Below are 22,968 nucleotides of genomic sequence, written 5' to 3'. Positions count from 1 at the left end.
ATGCATCCTGTAATCAGGTGCTAAACAAACTACATTACTTTCTTCACAGGAGAAAATTATATTTTGAACCATTTCCCCAGTGCTTTTACTTGCTAATTTATAATGAAATCATGTATAGCATAGAAAGAAGGTACCAACCACCAGCTTTATGATCATAAAACAGGCCCAGCATAACAATCTTTTTGTTTCATAATGAAGAATTAGAATTTCTGGAGATAAATTAAGAATAAAATGAAGAATAAATATAATGGTTTAACAGACAACCTGAAATTACTAAAATTCTAATGGGCTGCTCATACATAACCTTAAATACTTTATACTACGTATCCATCTAGGCATGAACTATTCACCTTATAATCTCAGGATAGCTAAATGTGAAGAATTTAGGCCTATTAAAGTTCATTATAAAATTTTTTACAAAGTATAAAATAGTATATTATACCACAATGCTGCAGAAAGGGCCTCTAAAATTCTTTAGAAAATTATTATGAGCTTTGCAAATATTAATTTAATATGCAACAAGTTAATCATTTCAGCATTTTAAAAACTCATTGCCTCTCTACAGACATTATGCTATGAAGATGATTAACCTTTAAAATTAAATGTTTTACACTTTCTACATATAATACTGAACAATGTACTAGAAAAAACACATTTTTGTGCCATAGCTCTATACCTAATTTTTCATTCTGAATTATATGACATCTTGCTTTTTTATTTAAAGTATGTATTTATAATGTCATATATAGAAAGATCTTGCAAAATATATGCTGCACTAATGTAAGTTGCACTCTAACTGATGTTATTACCCTGAGTCAGCTAATAAATTCTATGTGTGAAAGCCAGCTTCAATCCATGTTGTTTAGTGAATCAGGAATCACTAGCATAAATCAGATACATATTTGAATTAGAGCTGCCAACAGCCATTTTTTTTAAAAAAAAATAAACCTTTAACAGAGGTTTAACAGATGTAATTTTCCAAGTTTATTTGCCTCAATTTCATGACATTCAGCCACCCATTTCCACACTTTAAGTGTCTGTTAAAGGGACAACTGGCAACCCTAGCCGGCTCAAGGTTGACTCAGTCTTCCATCCTTCTGAGGTCGGTAAAATGAGGACCCAGCTTGCTGGGGGGGAAGTGTAGATGACTGGGGAAGGCAATGGCAAACCACCCCTGCCATGAAAATGTTGTGAAAGCGACGTCACCCCAGAGTCAGAAATGACTGGTGCTTGCACGGGGGACCTTTCCTTTCCTGATTCAACTATGGTTGCATTCTATTATGAATGTTTTCTTCTCCATCTGTATTCTAATTTAACTAGCCACAAATCTTTTAAAAGCACAAATGATTGTATTCTGCCTGAATATTAAATATAAAAACCATTCCTATAGACTCCAGTACAACAGTTCATGAAAAGCATGCCATCCAGGTGCAACTGACTCATAAAGGTTAAAGGTAGTCCCTTGTGCAAGCACCAATTGTTTCTGACTCTGGGGTGACATCGCATCATGCTTTCACAGCAGACTTTTTATGGAGTGGTTTGCCATTGCCTTCCCCAGTCATCTAAAATTTACCCCCAGCAAGCTGTGTATTCATTTTACCAACCTCGGAAGGATGGAAGGCTGAGTCAACCTTGAGCCGGCTACCTGAACCCAGCTTCTGCCAGGATTGAACTCAGGTCATGAGCAGAGCTTGGACTGCAGTACTGCAGCTTACCACTCTGCACCACAGGGCTCACTATAACCGACTCATAGCCACCCCATAAATTTCTACCTCATGAGGTTTTCAAGGCAAGAGATGAGCACAAGCAGTTTGCCATCAGCTTTCTCTTCATAGCATAATTGAATTTTGTTTTTAATAACCCTGTTTCTTTGCTCTACTGATTTAATTTCATTTTTAAAATTTGAAACTAGGGGCTCATTCTCATGTTACAAGATAAAATCAAGACTGTTCAATGAAACATTTATATTTATTAAAACAACTTACCTAACATTATTACTGTTTATAACAATGAATTGCAAAACTTAAGGTAATGGTTTTGGAATGACAACTAAATAATTTGTTTTTGTAATTAGTACTAGTATCAAACACATGCAGATGAAGTATCTTTGTTATTCTAGTATGACATTTGACTGTTCAATTAACCAAGTCCAAGCAACTAGACAAAACCAAGTCCCACCTTTCAGCTGCTCACTGAGGCGATAACTAAATGACTTTCCTAATAAAACAGCTGACTGGCATAATCACTTACTTTCCCAATAGGTTGCCCTGACTTGCTGGCCTGACCTTGTCAGATCTTGGAAGTTAAGCAGGGTTTGGCCTTGGCTGGTATTTTGGAAGGGTGACCTCCAAGGAATACCACATTTGTGATGCAGAGGCAGGCAATGGCAAACCACCTCTAAAATGTCTCTTGCCTTAAAACCAAGTTTAGCTTGTCCCCTAGTAGAGCACAACACTAAAAGAGCTAGAACTTCTGGCTGCCAGACAATCTTAGGATCTCCTGGCAATACTACACACAATGCCATACAATGATAATAAGAACCCCAAGAGGACTCTGTATACACCTCCCCAACAGAATTAATGGGTGGAGAAACCACATGCATGGCATCTATTTAAAATGTGAAGTCTCTCATCCAGCTAAGGATATAAATTCCAAAAACTGCTTTTGCTGAGATAAGGCCCCTAAGTAGATGAAGGCAACTAAATGCAAAACAATGTAGGTAAAAAGAATCCTGAGGGAGCGCTACTTAATGATCAGTGTATTCTGAAATTATTTTCTAATATACATTTTACAGTAAATGTCCAAACTGCAAATAAAAAGCACAAATATGTATGTAAGTAAGTAAAATTTTATTTGTATCCCGCCCTCCCCCGCCAAAGCAGGCTCAGGGCGGCTAACAACACAATGACCAATGGTACATTAATAAATAGAACAGTAATAAACAACACAATGACCAATGGTACATTAATAAAACAATTACATTAAGAACATTAAAACTGAGCATTAATTTAACCTTAAAAACCAGTTCGTGCATTAATTAAAACAAACCATAACATTATCATTGACGCTATATTCTAGTTAATGCTGATGGCGGATATTTCTTCGTTGTAAAATTATAGTGCAGCTGTTCATAAAAGCTAATTTAAAGAGGGTGGTCTTGCAGGCCCTGCGGAACTGATCAAGGTTCCGCAGGGCCCGCACCTCCTCTGGGAGTTGGTTCCAAAGATATGGGGCCGCAGCCGAAAAGGCCCGTGTGCGAGTGTTCTGTAGTTTAATTTCTCTTGGCCCAGGGGTAGTCAGTCTGTTTTTTCCTACTGACCTCAGTGCTCTCTGGGGCTCAAATATGCTGTTAATTGTTTGTACATCTGAAGAACACTGAAACAATGGGACCAAAAAACCTTCTCTCTGAACTTTATAGTTTGGATATAACTATTTTTAACTAAATGCTGATAATGTTTAATGTAGTTTTATTTACTTGTATAATTTAACTCTGAACCATGTTGTTAGCCGCCCTGAGCCTGCTCCGGCGGGGAGGGCGGGATACAAATAAAATTTGTTGTTGTTGTTGTTGTTGTTGGATATGCCACAGCTCACTTTCACAGATGTGGAAATTAACAGCATCGAGAGCAAAATGAGAGCAAAAACCAAAATATATAGCAAAATATATAAAGCAAAATTACTACATATATTAAAACTTTTATTTTACAATTAAATGGTATGATGATGAGCTTTATATTGTTATCATCTAAATATTTAGATTTGATGACTGCCAAATTCAGTCTTTAAAAATCAAATGCTATTTTTAAAAGTCTGATATTTCTTTTTAAACAATAATGCCATTCTGATAAAATTATAGCAATTTTGACTCTACCTAGCTGAGTTTCAATTAATATGATGTCCATAATAATTAATTTCTACTTATTAAAAATTGAGAGCAATCCTATCCTACTCATGACTATTCAATGGGACTTACTCCCAGAAAAGCGTAACAGTTGCACTATTAGCATTTATGATTTCTTATACCAATGACTGCACTATTAGAATCTAGAAATATCCTGTTGCTAAGGTCAGCACTGGAGGTAGATGTAAATGTTTATAACTGGATTCCAGGTCTTAAAAAATAATTCTAATACTTGTCTCTTATGAGCTGCATGTTGTATCATTCATTATCTTTGAATGAAGTGTACATTATTAGAATGAGCACACAGACCTAGTTTATACAGATATTCTTAGAGAGGGAAATATCATCATTGTTAAAATTTTGAAACAGGGCTGAGCAGACCTAGATGCCAATCCACAAAGAAATGAAGTTCACTGGGTATCCTTAGGTCATTAATAAATTACTACTAACAGTCAATCCGATTTATCATAGTTGAATGAAAAGGTGATCTATAATGTATTCAAGATCAACCTATTCACAATATTACAAATCAAAATGAAATCCTGAATTGTACTAGTCTTCAAAGGCAGCCCTATAAATGTTTCTGACCAAAAACCCCAGGAAAATAAATCATTATGCTAGCCCAATTGCAAGATAAATATGGCAGCTGCAATATATAGCTCCCATTAATATTTTGTTCTTCAGCATAAAATATGTTGGGCAAAAAAGTACTGGAAAATTGTATTCCTTTTAATTTTAAGTTTGGGTAGAGATATGCATATTCACTTTCTTGGAAAGAAGACCATACATTAAATTACTCCAATGATTTCTAGCTGACAGGCAGAAGGAAAGCTGTTGCAGTGCTGTAGTGTATGTGATGAATGTACCTCCCAGCTTGTTGGCTCCAGGTAACCCTGCAGGGAACTGAAGGTGAAAGCAAAAAGCAAATACATGAGGTTTCCCATCCTCACTTTCCTTTAGGTAGAGCTATACACAAGCAGTTTAATTCTCAGCATCTTTACCATTTAAGAAAACAAATGAAAACAAAGAAACAAGTTCTGTCAAGAAACACAAGTTTATACCACTTACTATAACAGATGCCAAACTCTCTCAAAAACTGTGTTTTCTATTGTGATTAGCACCAATTGTTATAGAAAGATCTGCAATATGAAACTGACCTGATTATAAAAGTTACAATACAAGCTAAAACAAAGTATACACAATAGTTTTAAAGTATTTAAAGGCATCTCAAATTCTGGACAAGAAAAAAATGTTTCCTTCTATTCACAACCTAGTAATTCAACTTACACTGCTTAATAAATGTTACTCAATACACTTTTCTAATCCATATCAGAGATTGTGATTGTAAAATGTTTGTCCCCTAAAGTAATACTTAAGCAATGGGTAACAACTGGCCTCATTTGAAAACACCTCTGATTTTGTTAAACAGTCCCTTCACACAAACTGCAGTCCTCATTCAGAGTTGCTCGCATAAGGCATACTGTCCTCTTTTATTCCTGTAGGATAGGCAAATTCTATTCAAGTTTACTCAGAACAGTTCCACTGGGTTCAATGGACCTCACTCCCAATTATGCCAGCTCAGAACTGCAGGTTTAGAATCACTGCTGAATGTGGACCAAAATGTCAACCTAGCATCAAAAGTGTATCAACTTTTTCCTGAAAGCCTGTCCAATAAATTGGATTTCCAAAAACTTCTAGATTAAATAAGAGTCAAGTATAACTCAGTACTAAAACTTACACAAAAGTTATCTCCCCCAGAGATAACATTTCCCATTTCTGTTCTACAGTCAGTTTGATGACGCAATAGCTGAATTTGTGTATCACAAGCCAAAATTAAACTGTAATCAAACACAATGTGCTCCTAAGCGTGCATGTTTTTCTTTCATCATAAAGACCTTGATGGAAACCTTCCCAGCTGGATTAACCTCCAGTTGGCCATGATGCAGGCACCCTGTCAAATCAGAATCAGATTTCCTTCACAAACAAAAATTCTAAACCTTGGTTAAATCCCATTTAAAAATCCTAGACTGAGGGAGTAAACAAACTTTGATTTCCTAAGGTGTTTATATTTGGAACATTAAGCCAAATAGAGGCTTGGTTAAACAGGGAAGTTTCCAATCCAGTTTCATGCCCAAGAAGAAAGGAATATGCAAGCACAACAATCAAGCTGCACTGACCAATTCCAAACCAATGCCAATTCCAAACCAACCTCTGTTTAATTAGTCTGTTACAAAATCTGGATGAAGTGCTTACTCACAAACCTCTTCCAAGCAGAATTTATTATAGGAAACTGGTGACAAGGGATGCATAGCTTTGTTAGAGAGAGGGGAGAGAACACAGAGACACTGGTCCTGTAAAGTTCCCCATTCTCTGGAGGGCTGGACTGTTTCTATGATCCACAATGTAAAGACAAGCAATAATCCCAACAGTGTTATAACTTATTTTCAAACATAACTACACACAAAAGTAACTTTGTTTCTACTGTGTGTACTTAAAAAGAACAATTGCATGACTGAATTTAATAGGATATCTTCTTTTAATAACTTCACAGTTTTATTTGTTGGATATGGCAGTGTAATGCAAGATTCATTTTTATGTCACCAGTAGATTTTCAAATACATATGAAGCTGCTTGTCTTCCAAGTCAGATCAGATCTGATTAACAAGGGCCTTCTCCCTCCCAACACCTGCCACCCAAAATCCTTTTCTGAAGATCAAAATTGAGTCCTTCTGCATGCACAGCACAGACCCTCTCAAGATCAGGTTCTTGGATTTTTGTTTTAGATTTCAAGCTTTTCCACAAAGCTCATATTACAAAAACCAGAGGGAAATTTTTAACAGTGCACTACACTGTACTGTAACCACTGTTCAGCGCTGCTTTATCAGCAAAGCACATGAAAATTTCATATGGAAATATTGTGGAGCAGAAAAACATGGCTCCAATACTCCCTCTAAGCTGTGGAGTTTTGTGAGCAGAAATTCTACTTTGTGAGCTACTGGCATGAAAGTTGTGAGCTACTGCATAAATTAGTTTGCTCTGGGGTCATCCTTCCTGAGCTAAGACAAAAATGTGTGAGCTGCAGGCTAAAACAACTGTGAGCTAGCTCACACTAGTTCAGCTTACAGGGAACACTGCATGGCTCCATTAAAAAAAGGATTATTGGCAGCATTATAATATTTGAACTGAGAGACTGTATGATGACTTCATATGGACTTGCTTGTCTAAGTTTGCACAAGATGAACTCTGTAGGTACATACCTTGTTCTGAATTACTTTGGCTCAACCAAGTTTACACAGCAACGCCAACAACAAAAGCCACTGAAGTGCAAAATAAACTCATTCTCAAACCATGTGGTATACACCAGTGTTCCCTCTAAACTGAGTTAGCATGAGCTAGCTTAAATTTTTAGCTTCTAGCTCACACATTTTTTTAGCTCAGAAAGGATGACCCTAGAGCAGGGGTCCCCAAATACTGGTCTGTGGACCAATACCAGTCTGTGGACCTGCTAGCAACTGGGCCACGGAGCGAGGCCATACCACCTCTTTTGTCCACTTGGCAGAAGGGGCAGCGCTGCTGTGAACTTAAACTACCCCTCAATTATAGGCCCCCTCTGATCAGCTGATTGGCGGAGGTCTTTAAATGGGAGGGGGAGGCAGATTGGCCGCTTCTGCAACCTGGCCACCTAGTGGGGAGGCAGAAGAAACAGCCTCAGACTCTCCCCCGCCATTTAAAGACCCCCATGGGGGGCAGGGATGGGGCACGAGTGGGGGGCAGCCTGTGGCGGCAAAAACCCCAGCGCCGCCCCCCTCCACCGGTCTGTAGAAAAATGGTCTTCCATGAAACTGGTCCCTGGTGCCCAAAATGTTGGGGGCTACTGCCCTACAGCACACTAATTTATGCAGTAGCTCACAACTTTAATGACAGTAGCTCGCAACTTTAATGCAAGTAGCTCTCAAAGTTGAATTTTTGGTCACAAGACTCTGCAGCTTAGAGGGAACATTGGTGTCCACATGAGATATTCCCAACGTCTCGACGAACGGAGAAACCTGGCCTCACTACCAGATGCAGCGGCCTCGGGTTAAGTTTCTCCGACTACAACCGAGTTTCACTTCCAAGTAAACAGCAGAGGTATACAGGCTTGAGGCAGATCTGTCACTCTTCTGTTTAAGGCTGAAGCTTGTGTATGTGGGGGGAGGGGAGAAACAGCCAACAATAATCGTCTGAGATGAAATAAAATAAAGCCCTCAACTCGGCCTGAGGCGGAGCGACTCCACCGTAAGCACGCAAAGGCTTAGCAGGCGAAAGCGCGTAGGAAATCGGTTTGTGCGGGGGGAAGGAGCTCCTGCGAGGCGGTGAGGGGCGCGCGCGCAACCGAGCACGACGAAGAAGCTCGCCGTATCCGAGCCTCGCGCGCCAGGCCCGAAGAGGCCTCCTCGCGACCGTTATAACGGCCCAGTGGCCGCTCGCGCTGGAAGGCCGTTCCTGGCCTCGGTCTCCCCATCCCCTTCTAGAGTCCTCCGCTTTTCCCCTCTCCGAAGAAAAGCGGACGATATTTAAAGGTCTTTTGTTTGTTTTATAAGTATTCTTTTTCTTACCCGCGACCCCTCAGTCCTGACTCCACCATCGCCGCCGCGGCCATTTTGAACTTCCGAACTCCTTCTCCGCTGCTGCTGTGTGCTAGTACAGAGACTGGGGCGTGGCGCATGCGCGGTAGGAAGGCCAGCTAAGGCGACAGGTGACAGCGTAGAAAGCTGCCGAGAGCGGAAGAGCCTCTCGTCAGCAGCCGGAAATGACGTCAATGTCACGCGCCTGAAAAGGGGGAAGAGAAAGGGGAACTTCCGATATCTGGGCGCGGTTGCGATACGTCAAAAGGAAAGTTTCACAATGCGAAGACTGATACTTTCGATTCCCAGTTGAAAAGTATAAGCGGTGTGGTCAACGAAAAAAGCTAATAGGACGCCGTAACGATATTGTGTTGGAGAGACCCACATATTACTTTTACCCAGTGTATGGCAATTTTCAAATGGTTGCCGGAAGTGAGGAGTGTAGAACATGGTTGTGTTTTTTTTTAATCTCTATGGTTTCAAGTATTTCAGGAGGAACGGGTTATGGAATGTTCTGTTTAGGGAGTGTCTGCAAAAAGCGTTTGTCAGGCGCAGGCGTAGAATGTTTCTGGTAGATTCTCAGCCCTTCTACAGTGAGTCGAGAGAACAATATTTTGGAGACCTCTTCAGCTCGGAACGATGGCAATGTTCATTAATTGTATTCACTGCCACATACTTCCAAATAACTGCGTGTGACTGCAGCTGTTGGCGGATTAATTCTTTCCGTGATCACTAGAAGTAATATGCTCTCTTACAAACTTGGACTAGAGACCACTACTTCAGCTACACTGCGAGTCCTTCGTTATCACACTCTTACATTTTAAATGGGAGGATTGGGGGGGGGGGACATAGACTAGATAGGCTGAATCTGCTTTTTTGGTAGAAAAAGCCCAGCAGGAACTTATTTGCATATTAGACCACACCCCCTAACATCGCCATTGTTTCACACAGGCTTTTTTGGTAGAAAAAGCCCAACAGGAACTCATTTGCACATTAGGCTGCACCCCTTGACACCAAGCCAGCCGGAACTGCGTTCCTGTTCAAAAAAAGCCCTGGGCTGAATCCAAATAAAGCTAAATAGACTGAATCTAAATAAGGGGTTAATTTATGGGCCTAAGTAGCAAAAGACACTTTTGGTAGCAGTGTACTTTTCCATTTAGACAATTGTTCCAGTATCATGGCAGGTTATTTCATAGTATCACAAACTGTGTCTTAAGTCTTAGTGTGTCATCACTCAATAGTATACACTGAAGTTTTTTCTGGCATAGTCATTCAAATGCATTTTGTCCCATTTTTTTAGCATTTATGAGTTACTGTGCAAAGTGTGGGGTACTCAATTAATCTGGAGAAGGGGATCTCCTTGCTGTTGTTTGACAATATCCTGCAAATAGTACAAGCAGGTATATGCATAGTAGGTAGGTAACATTCTCACATTGCAAATATACAGTTGGGGTGAAATACAATGGATGGGTTAGATTTAAATATCAGCTTCTCAGGACAGAGGACTGGATTCTTGAATCGTTGGGGTTTTGTCTTAATTAATTAAATGTTTAGTTATACTATTTCATCTGTCATAGTGGTTACCTATTTTACAGACTATTGTTTCAGCCCTATCGAACATAGTGAACAATTACAAAAACAAGACAGTTTCTTTAACTCTTCAGTTGATAATAATTAAACTACCTCAGGTTGGATTTGTGGAGCGGCCTGCCTGAGGTGATCACTTCAATCATTTTACAGGACTGCCAAACAGTAAATGTTCAGGAGAGCATTTTTAATAAATGGAACAGTCCAGGAGGGCACTTTTGCAAAGGAATGTGATTGAAGTTTATTGCAATGTTTATTGTATGTTCCACCTTGCTTACTGTATTATTTTCTATCTTCAAAGGCGAATCTGTATTATGGCATGTTAAGGACTTTTGAGTTCTGTTGATTTCAATAGAAGAGTTAGGGAGCAATCCTAAACAAGTCTGCTCAGGAGCAAATCTGATTTTATTCGTTAAGGCTTACTCCCAGGAAAGTGTTCTTGGAATTACAACCTTAAGTACATGCATAAATTAATTGGATCCAATGGAATTTAAAACTGCATAAGCAGTAGGGTTAATTCCTGATGTTTCCAGTCTCCTTGCTTGAGCACACATCTTGGTCTAAAGTTATGACAAGGTTGCCAGGTCTGTGTTAGAAAATACCTGGAGACTTTGGGAGTGAATCAATGAGACGGTGGGGCCTTAACATGGCACAATGTCATAGAGTTCATGCTTCAAAGCTGCCATCTTCTCCGTGGGAGTTGATCTCTGCCAGCTGGAGATCAGTTGTAAAAGCGGGAGACTGGCAACCCTAAGTTATGAATACCTCTGGAAACCCAGAAGCACACCAATTCCAAGCACTCCAATATAATGTTCCAAACCAACAATCAATGAATAGAAAATGGTTGAAGAGAAGAAAGGAATTGTGTTGTTTACCTTCAGACATCCTAGCAACGTTCTACGAAATAGGTTCTAAGCCTATATATAATATTATATAAAATTGTGTTTTTGAGACACCAGTTTGACTTGTTAGCTGCCCTGAGCCCACTCATGGGGAGGGCAGGATATAAGTGTAATTAATTAATTAATAATGCAAAGTGATGGCGTCAAGTATTGTATTTCTCAAAAACTGCAACAGGACCAATAAACATGCAACCTGGGCAAAGTGTATTTCTAGAAAAAAGATTGTACAGGGGAGGGGAAAAACTCTTAATTTATTAATGCAGCTGTTCATAATGCATTGCCACTTTTCTGGCCTCCTGCATCCACATTTACCAGATTATGTCAACAGTAGGCTTTTGCATAAATGTTTTGCTTTTTGCATGAAGAGATTGCCATATTAGAAATATACAAGCAGGGGAACTGCAAGGACTTATTCCATAACTCCCATTTTCCCTTCTTCCACTACTTCCTCTTCCTCCTCTCTAAAAGCCCTCATAATCTCATCCCTTTTCCTGCTTCAATCTCTCTTTCTCACCTGCCAAACAACCTATCCCCACCCCACCTGCAGCTTTTTTCCCAAACCCCCCCCCCCCTGGGCAACCTCTACCTGGGAAAGCTGGCCCAGTTCCACAGTGCCATCCACTGAGCTAGGCCAAATTGCATGTTGAGGAACCTGAAAGGACTTGCGGGAAACACCTAATTTTTTCTTCCTTTTCTAACAGCTCTCATAACCTTTCTCCACGGATGGGGACAGAGGGCGATGCAGGGGAGGGATGCGTCACTAAGTGCCCCCTAGTATGTGGGATCCTCCAGGGGGCACTCCACTCCCCAATGTTGTTTAACATCTACATGCACCCCCTTGCTCAACTGGCATGGAGTTTCAGGCTTGGGTGTCACCAATATGCAGAGCAGATGACACCCAGCTATGGTCCTGCAAAAGCTGGCTGAGGGAGTAGAGGCCATGGTGGGCTGGCTAAGAAAGAGCAGACCGAAGCTGAACCCATCAAAGACGGAGGTCCTGTGGCTGGAGGGACCGGGACTGGAGCTGGAGTGCAGGTTACTGACCCTTGATGGGACGCCATTGTCACCAGTGCTATCTGTCAACAGTCTGGGCATGATCTCAGTGGAGGCCCAGGTCACCCAAATTTCCAAGGTGGCTTTTTTCCATCTTTGTCAAGCCGGGGAACTGGCTCCCCTCCTATCTTGTTTGGACCTAGCCACAGTGATCCATGCAACAGTCACATCCAGATTAGACTACTGTAACTCGCTCTATGCTGGCCTACCTTTGAGAATGACCTGGAAACTCCAGTGGGTCCAGAATACGGTGACACGAGTCCTGTTGGGAATGCCACGGATGGCACTTATACAACTTGTGCTGCACCAGCTACACTGGCTTCTCATTGAGTACCGAATCAGGTTCAAGGCTTTGGTGTTGACTTTTAAGGCCATGAGCAGTCTGGGACCAATGTATCTGAGGGATCGTCCTCTCCTCTCTGCTATATCCCTGGCAGGGCATTGTGCTCTGCTGGTAACAACTTGCTGGTAATCCCTGGTCCCAAAGAAGCTCGGCTGTCCTCAACTAGGGCCAGGGATTTTTCAGTCCTGGCTCCTATCTGGTGGAACTCTGCTAGATGATGTCCGGGCCCTGCGGGATCTTTTACAGTTCCACAGGGCATGTAAGGATAGAGACTCTTGACTGAGGCAGTGATATCTGACGCCCTCTCTATTGCCCACCCTCTTCAGAACTGTTCCCTCCCTCCCCCCATATGCTCCAACATTTTGATAAGAATGAGTATAATTAGCCAACTGCCATCAGAGGTCAGAATTCTTATTGCTATTGTTTTATTGTATTGAAGTATGTATTTATTTGTTTTATGTATTTTTATCTGATGTAGATTGCCCAAAGCCTAGTCTAGCCGGGGTGATAAATCAAATAGAAATAATAACCACCACTTCACCTTTTCCTACTTTCTTTCCCCCTTCCCACCTATCTTTTATCTGCCCAATATCTCTCATCTATATTATTTCATTTATGTGCTGTATTTCTCCACAATGAAGACCCATTCTCCTCTCCATTTTATCCTCACAACAACCCTGTGAGGTAACTTAGGCTGGAAAAATGTAACAGTGAAAAAGCAAAGCAAGGTTGGTGTTGTGTGTGTGTGTGTGTATTAATGAAACAGGGTTATCATATTCTGAAAAGCAAAAAAAAGGACACATTCTGGACTACTTCAATCATCAATGAAACAGGGTTATGATATTCTGAAAAGCAAAAAGACACATTTCTGGACAAGGGTATCTCATTTTAAATACCCCTTACTATTTAAGATGTGAGAATTGCTGGCTAGGAATATTCCTAACCTTCCAATTTTCATCCTTTTTATATAAAAAAAAAAGCCCGAAAGAGGACGGAAACCAAAAAAGAGGATATTTGTTAACCCTAAAATGAAAGCAGTCTCAAAGAGGGAAGGGGGATGAAAGGAGGACGCCCACTTTGACTTCTCACCAGCATACAGTTTCTTCTAAAGATGGTTACAGTTGCAAGATCAACCCTGAAATTATTTCAGAAGGGTTACAGAAGCCGTTGGCTCGGAAAGGAAGGCGCCTTGCTCTGTTACAGTGGCATACAAAGCATGTGGGAGTTCTGTGTTGAGATAATTTGTACAGACTCCCTCAGTCCTTTGGAGGGAGGGATCTAACCGTAGGCAAGAGGTTTTGGATTGTGAAGTTGGGAGGCGAGCGGAAGCGGAATGAAACCAAAGGGAGGCGTCCTGCTTTGCCTTCCCCTGTTGAAGGGAGCGGAAGATTCCGCTCTCCTTCCTCTGCTGAAGTAGCGTGCAGAAGATTCGTAGGGTTTGGGGGGCGTTTTCACCGGCCCAGGGCCAGCTGACAGAAGATCAGAAATCTTTTTGCATGAAACTTTGGCCATGGATGGACCATGAGTAATGACCACAGCCACGTCTCGGGCATCAGCAACTCCGAGGAGGACTGCATTTTGAAAGACAAAAGCCTGAAGGGCCTCTGTGGTATAATCCTCGAGTATCTCCTTTTTAAATTTCCAAGCCTCTACTTCTGCTTCCAGTAAACAGGAGACGGTACTGATCTGTCTTGTCTTGTTCTAGAGGAAAGCCACGAAAAGGGATTATTCTGTATGTGCTAGAAATAGTCGGCTGTGGATTTCAGAAACAGTATGTTTAGCGTGTAGGGGGTTTTTTTGTAAAGGAACGTTGGTTTAAATATTTGCAATTTTGTGTCTAATTTTTTAAAAGTTTGATGTGTTGCAACTAGGTGCAGTGATTTTATGAACAGTTGTTTAAGCGTAACAGTTTGCCTGTTTTTTTAAAAAGCATTCCCAGTTTTCTTTCTAAATAAAGGTGCAACTTTTTCACCTATAGTTTTAACAGCTTGCTTAACACCCCCAGCCCCTCCCCCTAAAACTATAATCGTAATTGTGCCAGTTTTAGTAAGCTAGCACATCTAAACATGGGACAGATTTTGAACTCTTATTTCTCTTACAGTCTTGTACAGGTCTACATTCTAAAGGCACATCAATTTAATTTTACATATTAATATTTCCACACATAATGCTCAAGTTACTTAAGAAGTAATACACACATGCTCTATTTTGCAGTGATGGACCTCGACGTTTGCCTGTCTGGTGTACTTGAAATATGCAAATAAAAACACTGATTGAGACATTGGCTCTTCCAGCACAACAGATGAAAGTTGTAGAGGACTTTTCCCTCTAAAAACACTGGACGCTGCTTGAGGCAAGTACTTGGGAATATTTATATCGGTTCAAGGTGACCAGTTATTGTTTTGTTTTTGTGAAATTGTTTTTGAGAATATTTCAGTTATTCCGAATTCTTGGTGTTTAGTACAGTGCATAGCTTGAGGGTTTGGATGTCTTTTTCAGATGTCTCTGGCACAGTAACGATTTTAGGCATTGCTTTCATTGCCACTGTGAATAGTTGGAGGTTCCCACCCACTACAGCCATCTTGCAGCTTCCCCTCCTCATTTTTGTACAGGCAATCTGTACAAAAACTGTCTGCATATTTTCCCTTATATCTCCTCAGCAAAACAGGCTAGAGACTTACTTCAGAAAAACTAGAACATTGCGGCCCTAGATTTTTATAACATTACTGCACTATAGTGCAGTAGTAATTACTGATTAAATGATGATGAGATGATGGCGGAGCTGAGAAAACAATTGCTGCAAAGGGTGGGAGTGAGCAGCAGAATGATCAGAAATACATACCTTTGTGTCCAGATGGCATGCCTGATCTTGTCAGATCTTAGAAGCTAAGCAGGGTCAACACAGGCTAGTATTTGGATGGGGGGCCACAAAGGAATACCAGGGGCATGACATGGAGGCAGGCAATTTTATTATTTATTTATTTATCCACTTGAATCTATCTCCATTTGAATTGTAATTCTTTTTAATTAAAAAAAATTGCAGTTTTCACAAGATGAGTCGCCGTGGCAACAACTGGGCCTACACCGAGGTCATTGACCTCCTGGATATATGGGGAGAACAGAAGATCCAGAAGCTGCTTCAGAGTAGCTATCGTAATATGGACACATTCCAAGTCATTGCAAGTGAGATGGCAAAGCGGGGACACGAGCGAACTGCGCAAGAATGTCGGACCAAGACAAAAACAATGCGCCGGGATTACAAAAAGGCCAAGGACAACTCTTCCTATGGGAATGGACGTCTCATGTGCCCTTTCTATGAGCAGCTTGACAGGATATTGGCTGGGGATTCTAGTTTCCAGCTGCCGAGGAGACAGCAGAATATCACACTGCCAGAGGAATCTTCAGGGGATACCAATTCCCCATGTCCCATGATAGAGGGAGCGGTGCCAGCAATGAACGGGGACTACATGGAGGGCCAGGATCAGTGTTCCCCTTGCCCACAGTTATCCGTGGAAATCTCTGATTCCGCCACCCCCAGTCCCATGTTCTACATGACGAGGGCAGCATCTGCAAAGCCTGCAAGCATGTCTTGGCCAGCAGCAAGTAAGCACTCTTGTTTGGTTTCTCTGAATAAACCACAGTGTCATAGTAAATATGTGCTTGTCCTCATTTTGGGACGTGATTAATTAATTTTCTCAGGGCTTTTTTTGTAGCAGGAACTCCTTTGCACGTTAGGCTATACCTCCCCTGATGTAGCCAATCCTCCCGAGAGTTTACAGAGCTCTACTTACAGGGCCTACTGTAAGTTCTTGGAGGATTGGCTACATTAGGAGTGTGTGGCCTAATATGCAAAGCAATTCCTGCTACCAAAAAAAAGCCCTGAATTTTCTACCCTGCACCATCTCTCCACAGGAGACTTGGGATGTTTTACAGCATCAGTGTTGACCTTTAAAGCCCAAAACTATTTGGGACCAGCATACCTTCAGAACTGCCTTTCCTGGAATGTCCCCCAAAGAGCAGTATGCTCTAACAGTCAAAATCTGCTCGTGGTCCCTGACCCAAAAGGCATCCAGCTGTCTTTTTTGGCCCAGGCTCCAGTCTGTTGGAACACTCTTCTGGGAGAGATCAGGGCTCTGCAGGACTTGTTACATTTCCACAGGGTCTACAAAACAGAGTTATTCTGCCAGGCTTATGGTTGAGGACAGTGACGGACTCCCAATGAATTCCATCTAGGATTGATTGGCTTCCCCTCCTCCTCCTTTCTCCATTTCACTTTCCGTTTCCTTCTTATCAGACTTATATATTGCCCCCACCTAGAAGAAGAAGAAGAAGATATTGGATTTCTATCCCGCCCTCCACTCCGAAGAGTCTCAGAGCGGCTCACGATCTCCTTTACCTTCCTCCCCCACAACAGACACCCTGTGAGGTGGGTGGGGCTGGAGAGGGCTCTTACAGCAGCTGCCCTTTCAAGGACAACCTCTGCCAGAGCTATGGCGGACCCAAGGCCATGCTAGCAGGTGCAAGTGGAGCAGTGGGGAATCAAACCCGGTTCTCCCAGATAAGAGTCCGCACACTTAACCACTACACCAAACTGGCTCTCCTAGGATTTTGGGCCATCTTTAGCTGTACAGTGGGTGTGTTTTATGGGTCTTACTGTATTTGTTGTAATTATTATAGTATTTGTAAATTTGTTGTGTTTTTAATTTGGAATGCTGTATGTTTTACAAATTGATGTTACCCGTTCTGAGCCCATTCCAGGGTGGGCAGGTTAGAAATCAAATAAACTATAAAAATACAACAAATACAAATAAATAAATGCGATAAATAAAGTGATAAAACTAGTCAGACTATTGACTGATTAATCAGAGAAATCAAAACAAGTGGCCAGCTCCCTGGTTTGTAAGGTTATACAAGGCCCACAGGAGACAAAGCAGCTTTGTGGGTCTTATGGAATGCTGGAAGATCCAGCAAGGCACCAGCTACTTCGGGGAGCTGATTCCAGAGAGACGGGGTAACCACTGAAAATGGCCTTGTCCTGGTGGTTGACAAGCAGGCAGGCCATGGACCAAGCACCAGTAGAAGGCCTGCAACAGTGATCTGAGGGGGCAAGGGGGGGTCATACTGGGAGAGGCGGTCATGCAGGTAAGATGGTCCCAAACTGCCTAGGGCTTCATTGAACAAAAACAATGCTATGAATTGGAATCAGAAGCCAGTGCAGTTGACAAAGTATTGATGTTATATGTGCAGGCCAGGGAGACTCAGCAATCTAGCAGTTGCATTCTGGACCATCTGAAGCGTCTTCCAGGGCATGTATATAGAGTGCCTTGCCACAGTCTAATCTGGAAGTGGCTCACAGGGCAAGGGCAGAGCAGGACAGATAGGAGGCCACCTGGCGGGCACAGTGTCGGTGATAAAATACCTACTCGTGTTTGTCCAGAGTGAGGAAAGAAGGAGCCACATCCCTAAGCTCCTAATGAAGTCCACTGCAGAGAGCTGGACTCCGTTAAGTGCAGGTAAAACTGGCCACTCCTGAGCCCTGGAACTACTTGACCACATGATCTCTGTTTTTGAAGGTTTTAACTTCAGCCACCTCTCACCTAACCAATCCACTGTGGCACCCCAGGCACAAGGTCAGGGCTGAGATCACAGCAACTGGCTGTTTTTCAGGCAGGAGGTAGAGCTGGGTGTCATCTGCATATTAGTGGCACCTGATTCCAAATCTCCAGACAATATATTACTTTTGATAGTTAATGGTTTACACTTGTGTTTTATAACTCATGTTTTTGTTTTCTTCTCCCTGCCTGCTAGAAGTCGATCATCCAGCTCCCTCTCTGCCATCTTTCTTCCCTGCTCATCCAGGCAGCTCATCCAACAAAGACTCAAGAATGGGTAATGCAGCTGCGTTTGAGATATATCGATACGTTCCCTTTATTTATAGCCCACTTTTCTTGCAGAGACTCCAAGCAGATTACAATGATGTCACCAGACAGCATAAGACTTCAGGTATTCAGTATAAAAAGAGTAGGATTGCAGAACTAGAAAACAATGAAAACAAACAAAAATATTGGACATGCCATGCTATAAGCAATGCAGGGAATGGAATTCGAAAAGTAGAATGCAATGCAGTTACAGCAAAATAAAGGTTACAGCAAGAACTGGAAAGACTGCAGTCCTATTTCCTTTATAAAATCAGCCTCCTGTGCCAGTCCATCATATTAGATCCCTGGTCCCTTTTCAAGGTCATTGCAAGTGACCTAAACAGGGTCGGCTCTGGACAGTATTTGGATGAGAACAATGTTCCCTCTAAGCTGCAGCATCTTGTGAGCAAAAATTCTACTTTGTGAGCTACTGGCATTAAAGTTGTGAGCTACTGCATAAATTAGTGTACTCTGGGGTCATCCTTCCTGAGCTAAGACAAAAATGTGTGAGCTGGAGGGTAAAAATCTGTGAGCTAGCTCACCCTAACTCAGCTTAAAGGGAACACCGGATGGGAGACCTCCAAGGAATACCAGCGTAGTGACGCAGAGGCAGGCCATGGCAAGCCACCTCTGAACGTCTCTTCCCTTGAAAACCATATGGGGTCACCATAAGTCAACAGTAACTTGGTGGCACTTTCCACCACCACCAATTCTCCCTCTAAGCTGTGGAGTCTTGTGTGCAAAAATTCTACTTTGTGATCTACAGAACACTTTAAAGACGCCATCAGGGTTTGTAATTTTTAATGTAATTGATTTTGTACATATGTATTTTTTTACTGTTGTACATCTCCTTGAGAATAAATAATAATAATGTTGTGAGCTCCTGCATAAATCAACTTGCTCTGGGGCCATTTTGCTGAGCTAAGACAAAAACATGTGAGCCTGAAGCTAAGCAACTGTGAGCTAGCTCACGCTAACTCAGCCTAGAGGGAACAATGACCACCACCATTGCCTTTTCAGAAATGCCCTCCTGCACATTTCTGCTTTCTGCAATCTGAGGAATGACCTCCTCAGGCAGGCCATACCACAGGGTGGCAGCCACAGCAAACAAGGAAAGGCTCAAAGGCTTTCATGGCAGTCTTTCTTTAACATGCCCTTTCGTACATGTCATTTGTTTTCAGATGCGGTGATGCCACCGTCACCGACTCTGCTGCACAACAGCGCAACCCTCTCTTCCGAAGGGCGCCTGACCAGAGTCCGAAAGCGCCAAAGGAAGACGAGGAATGACCTGGTCATGGAACTGTCGAGGATAGCAGACCGGAGGGTGCAGACAGCCACAGATCGGATCCTCTCTTCCCTGAATAGGTACGCCACAGCAGACTTGCAAGACCGCGAGAGAGACCGGGCGGACACTGCGCAGATCATTGCTATCATGCACCGCCAGACAGAACTGCTGGAATCCTTGGTGCAGATGCAGTCGATTGAACAGACTCCCGTCTCCCCTTCGCCCTCGTGGCACGCCCGGCCTCGCTCGGCCATCTCTCCACCCTCTCGCTCAGGCGTCCCCAGACGGACACTCGTGCCCAGAGTGAACCACAGGAGACGGCCCCAGAAGTATAGCCCTTGATTGCACAGTTGTAGTTTTGTCTCTTGGCGTTATAGTTTTATGACATTCCATTCAGTTCCTTTGCTTTTTGTTAAACATCATATAAGGTATGAATTCCCGCTTCCCCTTTAACTAATACTTGGAAAAGTAATGCAGTGATAAGCTTGAGACACCCTGTGTCCTTCATGTAACCAGGGCTATTTTTGTAGCAGGGACTTCTTTGCATATTAGGCCACACACTCCTGATGTAGCCAGTCCTCCAAGTGCGTACAGGGCTCTTAGTACAGAGCCTACTGTAAGCTCTTGAAGGATTGGCTACATCAAGGGTGTGTGGCCTAATATGCAAAGGAGTTCCTGCTACAAAAAGACCCCTGCATGTGACCATTTCTCCTCCTTTCAAAGTTGGAACCAGCTTTCCTCTTCTGTGCTGTATAATGGATGAAAGTTATACCACCCTGATGGATATATAGGTGAAATTGTATGAAATTTTGTAGGGGGTGAATATAGTACAATATAAACTAATACCAAACTCTTAACAGTAAGCTAGTTGAAGTAAGGCATGGACTCGGGCCCTGCCTAGAGGGTTTCACGCACCTCCACATCCCCTTGTTTGTGGCTAGAATGCAGAACTTCCATGCCAATAGGAGGAAAAGATGCCTGGTTTCCTCCTACTTTCCACTCAGCACCAAAGGGCTGAAAACCATCATTTGCCTCCCAGCTGAAAAAGTGATCAGCTGTACAGAATGCCTCTCTGGCACTTCAGCTTTTCCCATCTGTGGTGCTCGCAGGCAGGGGAGAGATGCACATGCACTGAAATAACTGGTGCATATGGGCTCTGTAAATCCTGTGTGCAGATGTACCTTGTAGTTTTTGGCATGTCACTGAAATGGCTGTGGAAAAATAGGCAGAAGGCTGCAGAGTGGTGAGAAGAGTCAAGAAAGAAGTAGAAATGACTTCAGGAATGAATGAAGGCATGGGTATTAGACTTGGAGCTGGAAGTGGGTGACTGGGGTAGTGCAAGTTGGTTTGCCATGAGCTTACTGTAATGCCCCTTCTCCACTGACACAGAGGGCCTACGTTCCCTCTAAGCTATGGAGTCCTGTGAGCAAAAATTCTACTTTGTGAGCTACTGGCATTAAAGTTGTGAGCTACTGCATTAATTTGTTTACTCTGGGCCATTTTTCCTGAGCTAAGACAAAAAAAATTGTGAGCCAGAGGCTAGAAAACTGTGAGCTAGCTCACATGAATTCAGCTTAAACACTGCACCACCCTCTGCAAACTTTCGAGCTGTGGTCTTATTTCCGCAGTCAGGATGCTTGGTTACAAATTGACTTTTTTAACCCAAGTAGTAAGCAGCTCTTCACCGTTTCACTCAGACACCCTCTCAGCTCCCAAGTTACCAACTCCCAGCTGCTCTCTTAACTGCTGTTGTCCAGCTGACTCTCCCCAACATTGGTGGCTCTTGGGGAGAGGCAGAACCTTGTCAATCACACTTGTACTGGACCAAGAGGATAAAAAGACCAGGAGGAGATGTAATCAGTGCAGGGAAGTGGACAGTGTCGCATGCAGATAGCAACAAATGCAAGGAGTGTTTGGTGTAGTGGTTGTGCATGGATTCCTACCTGGGAGAACCGGGTTTGATTCCCCACTCCTCCACATGCACCTGCTGATGTGACCTTGAGTCAGCCACAAGTTCTCGCAGAGCTGTTCCTCTAAAGAGCAGTTTCTGTCAGAGCTCTCTCAGCTCCACCTACCTCACAGGGAATACTGGCATTAAAGTTATGAGCTTCTGCATAAATTAGCATGCGTTGGGGCCATTTTTCCTGAGCTAAGACAAAAATGTGTGAGCTAGAAGCTAAAAAACTGAGCTAGCTCACACTAACTCAGTTTAGAGGGAGCACTGCTCACAGAATGTCTCTTGTGGGGAGGGGAAGGAAAAGGAGATCGTAAGCCACTGTGAGACTCCTTCAAGTAGTGAAGTATAAATCCAATCTCCTCTTCTTTTAACGGAGCAAAGACGTACAGCTGATTTGTATTGGCTCCCTCCCTCCAATAGCCCCCTTAATTCCCTGGAATCTCCTAACTGAGATTTGGACAGACCATCCAGAGGCAGCCATGGAACTGAAGTAAGGAAACTCGCAGGAATTGGCGCACCCCCCTTCCCTTTTGCAAGCCCTCTCTAAATTGAATCCCACGTGATTCACAGAAGCATTGGATTCAACCCTATAAACTTAAAGGCAGTTATGGAGATTAAGAGGAGTGCAGTAACTACAGAAGGTGTGAGACCACCGGGACCAAAGGAGCAGGAATTATGCTGGCAGTAGTTTCCTCCAGTGACAGCAGCACTAAACAGGAAAGAGAGGAACTGGGTATCTCACAGGATAGGTGCCAGCTGGTGGTGATGGGGGAATTGCCTAATTACCAGGGCTTTTTTGTAGCAGGAACTCCTTTGCAAATTAGGCCACACCCTTTGATGTAGTCAATCCTCCTGGATTTTACAGTAGGCCCTGTACTAAGAACCCTGTAAGTTCTTGGAGGATTGGCTACATCAGAGGGTGTGGCCTAACATGTAAAGGAGTTCCTGCTACAAAAAAAGCCCTGATTATTATTGTAGTTTCTTTCCCTCACTCTTGCGTGTAGCTGGTTTTAATCCCATGAGTTTGTCTAGACTAGCAGCAATAAACGCATGGATTGGCAAAATCAGATGGGTTGAGGCATAAATAGGGCCTTTAGATAATGGAGAACAATTTGTTCTTCAAAAATTGTAGTGGGGGGTAAATACGGCATTTTCACTGAATGGCGCAAACTCTCTTGCATCAGCTAGAAATTAGGCAGGGAAAGGATTCTGTTAATGAGCAGAAATTCATGCGTGATGTTCTAGTTTAGAATTGCATTTTAGATTTCTTTTTGTAACAGCCAGCTCTTGTTCTTTGCTTGTACTATGAATTTTACTTCATAAAATCTTGATTTAAACTGACTGGGTCCCTCTCTTTTTATGTGAATTGCTATTAACAAGCTACCCTCATTAGAAAGTATTAATTCTAACCAGCTGGA

At 42.6% G+C, this 22,968-nt stretch overlaps 2 protein-coding genes across 8 annotated transcripts in view; one reads left to right on the top strand and one right to left on the bottom strand.

Moving 5' to 3' along the window:
* PRPF4B (pre-mRNA processing factor 4B) overlaps positions 1 to 8,720 on the bottom strand; it is a 44,141-nt gene extending 35,421 nt beyond the window's left edge. For all 6 annotated transcript variants that reach the window (XR_009555674.1, XR_009555676.1, XR_009555673.1 and 3 more), the window contains exon 1: positions 8,497 to 8,720. Coding sequence is in view for 2 of the 6 variants with exons in the window: in XM_060244175.1 (XP_060100158.1) it covers positions 8,497 to 8,606 (110 nt within the window). In the remaining 4 variants the exon portion in view is untranslated. The remainder of the gene's footprint in view (positions 1 to 8,496) is intronic.
* A 6,695-nt stretch (positions 8,721 to 15,415) lies between these two features.
* LOC132575411 (uncharacterized) lies at positions 15,416 to 21,074 on the top strand. Of its 2 annotated transcripts, XM_060244173.1 has the most exons (3): positions 15,416 to 15,993; positions 18,199 to 18,279; positions 19,490 to 21,074. In XM_060244173.1, the coding sequence occupies exons 1-3, from the start codon at positions 15,444 to 15,446 to the stop codon at positions 19,933 to 19,935; spliced, it is 1,077 nt and encodes a 358-aa protein (XP_060100156.1). In that variant the 5' UTR covers positions 15,416 to 15,443; the 3' UTR covers positions 19,936 to 21,074. The 2 variants fall into 2 exon arrangements, with proteins under 2 accessions (XP_060100156.1, XP_060100157.1); XM_060244174.1 differs by lacking the exon at positions 18,199 to 18,279 and having other exon boundaries at positions 19,490 to 19,983.
* The last annotated feature ends 1,894 nt before the right edge of the window (positions 21,075 to 22,968 follow it).

Source organism: Heteronotia binoei, chromosome 7 (assembly GCF_032191835.1).
Source record: "Heteronotia binoei isolate CCM8104 ecotype False Entrance Well chromosome 7, APGP_CSIRO_Hbin_v1, whole genome shotgun sequence".
NCBI classification, from domain to species: domain Eukaryota; kingdom Metazoa; phylum Chordata; class Lepidosauria; order Squamata; family Gekkonidae; genus Heteronotia; species Heteronotia binoei.
This window is presented reverse-complemented; position numbering and strand designations above follow the sequence as displayed.

Excerpts from the sequence above, each read along its gene's own strand:
- LOC132575411 (XM_060244173.1), top strand. The coding sequence starts at position 15,444 with ATGAGTCGCCGTGGCAACAACTGGGCCTACACCGAGGTCATTGACCTC. Across the intron at positions 15,994-18,198 it reads CATGTCTTGGCCAGCAGCAA|AAGTCGATCATCCAGCTCCC; the intron begins GTAAGCACTCTT and ends CCTGCCTGCTAG. Across the intron at positions 18,280-19,489 it reads CAACAAAGACTCAAGAATGG|ATGCGGTGATGCCACCGTCA; the intron begins GTAATGCAGCTG and ends ATTTGTTTTCAG.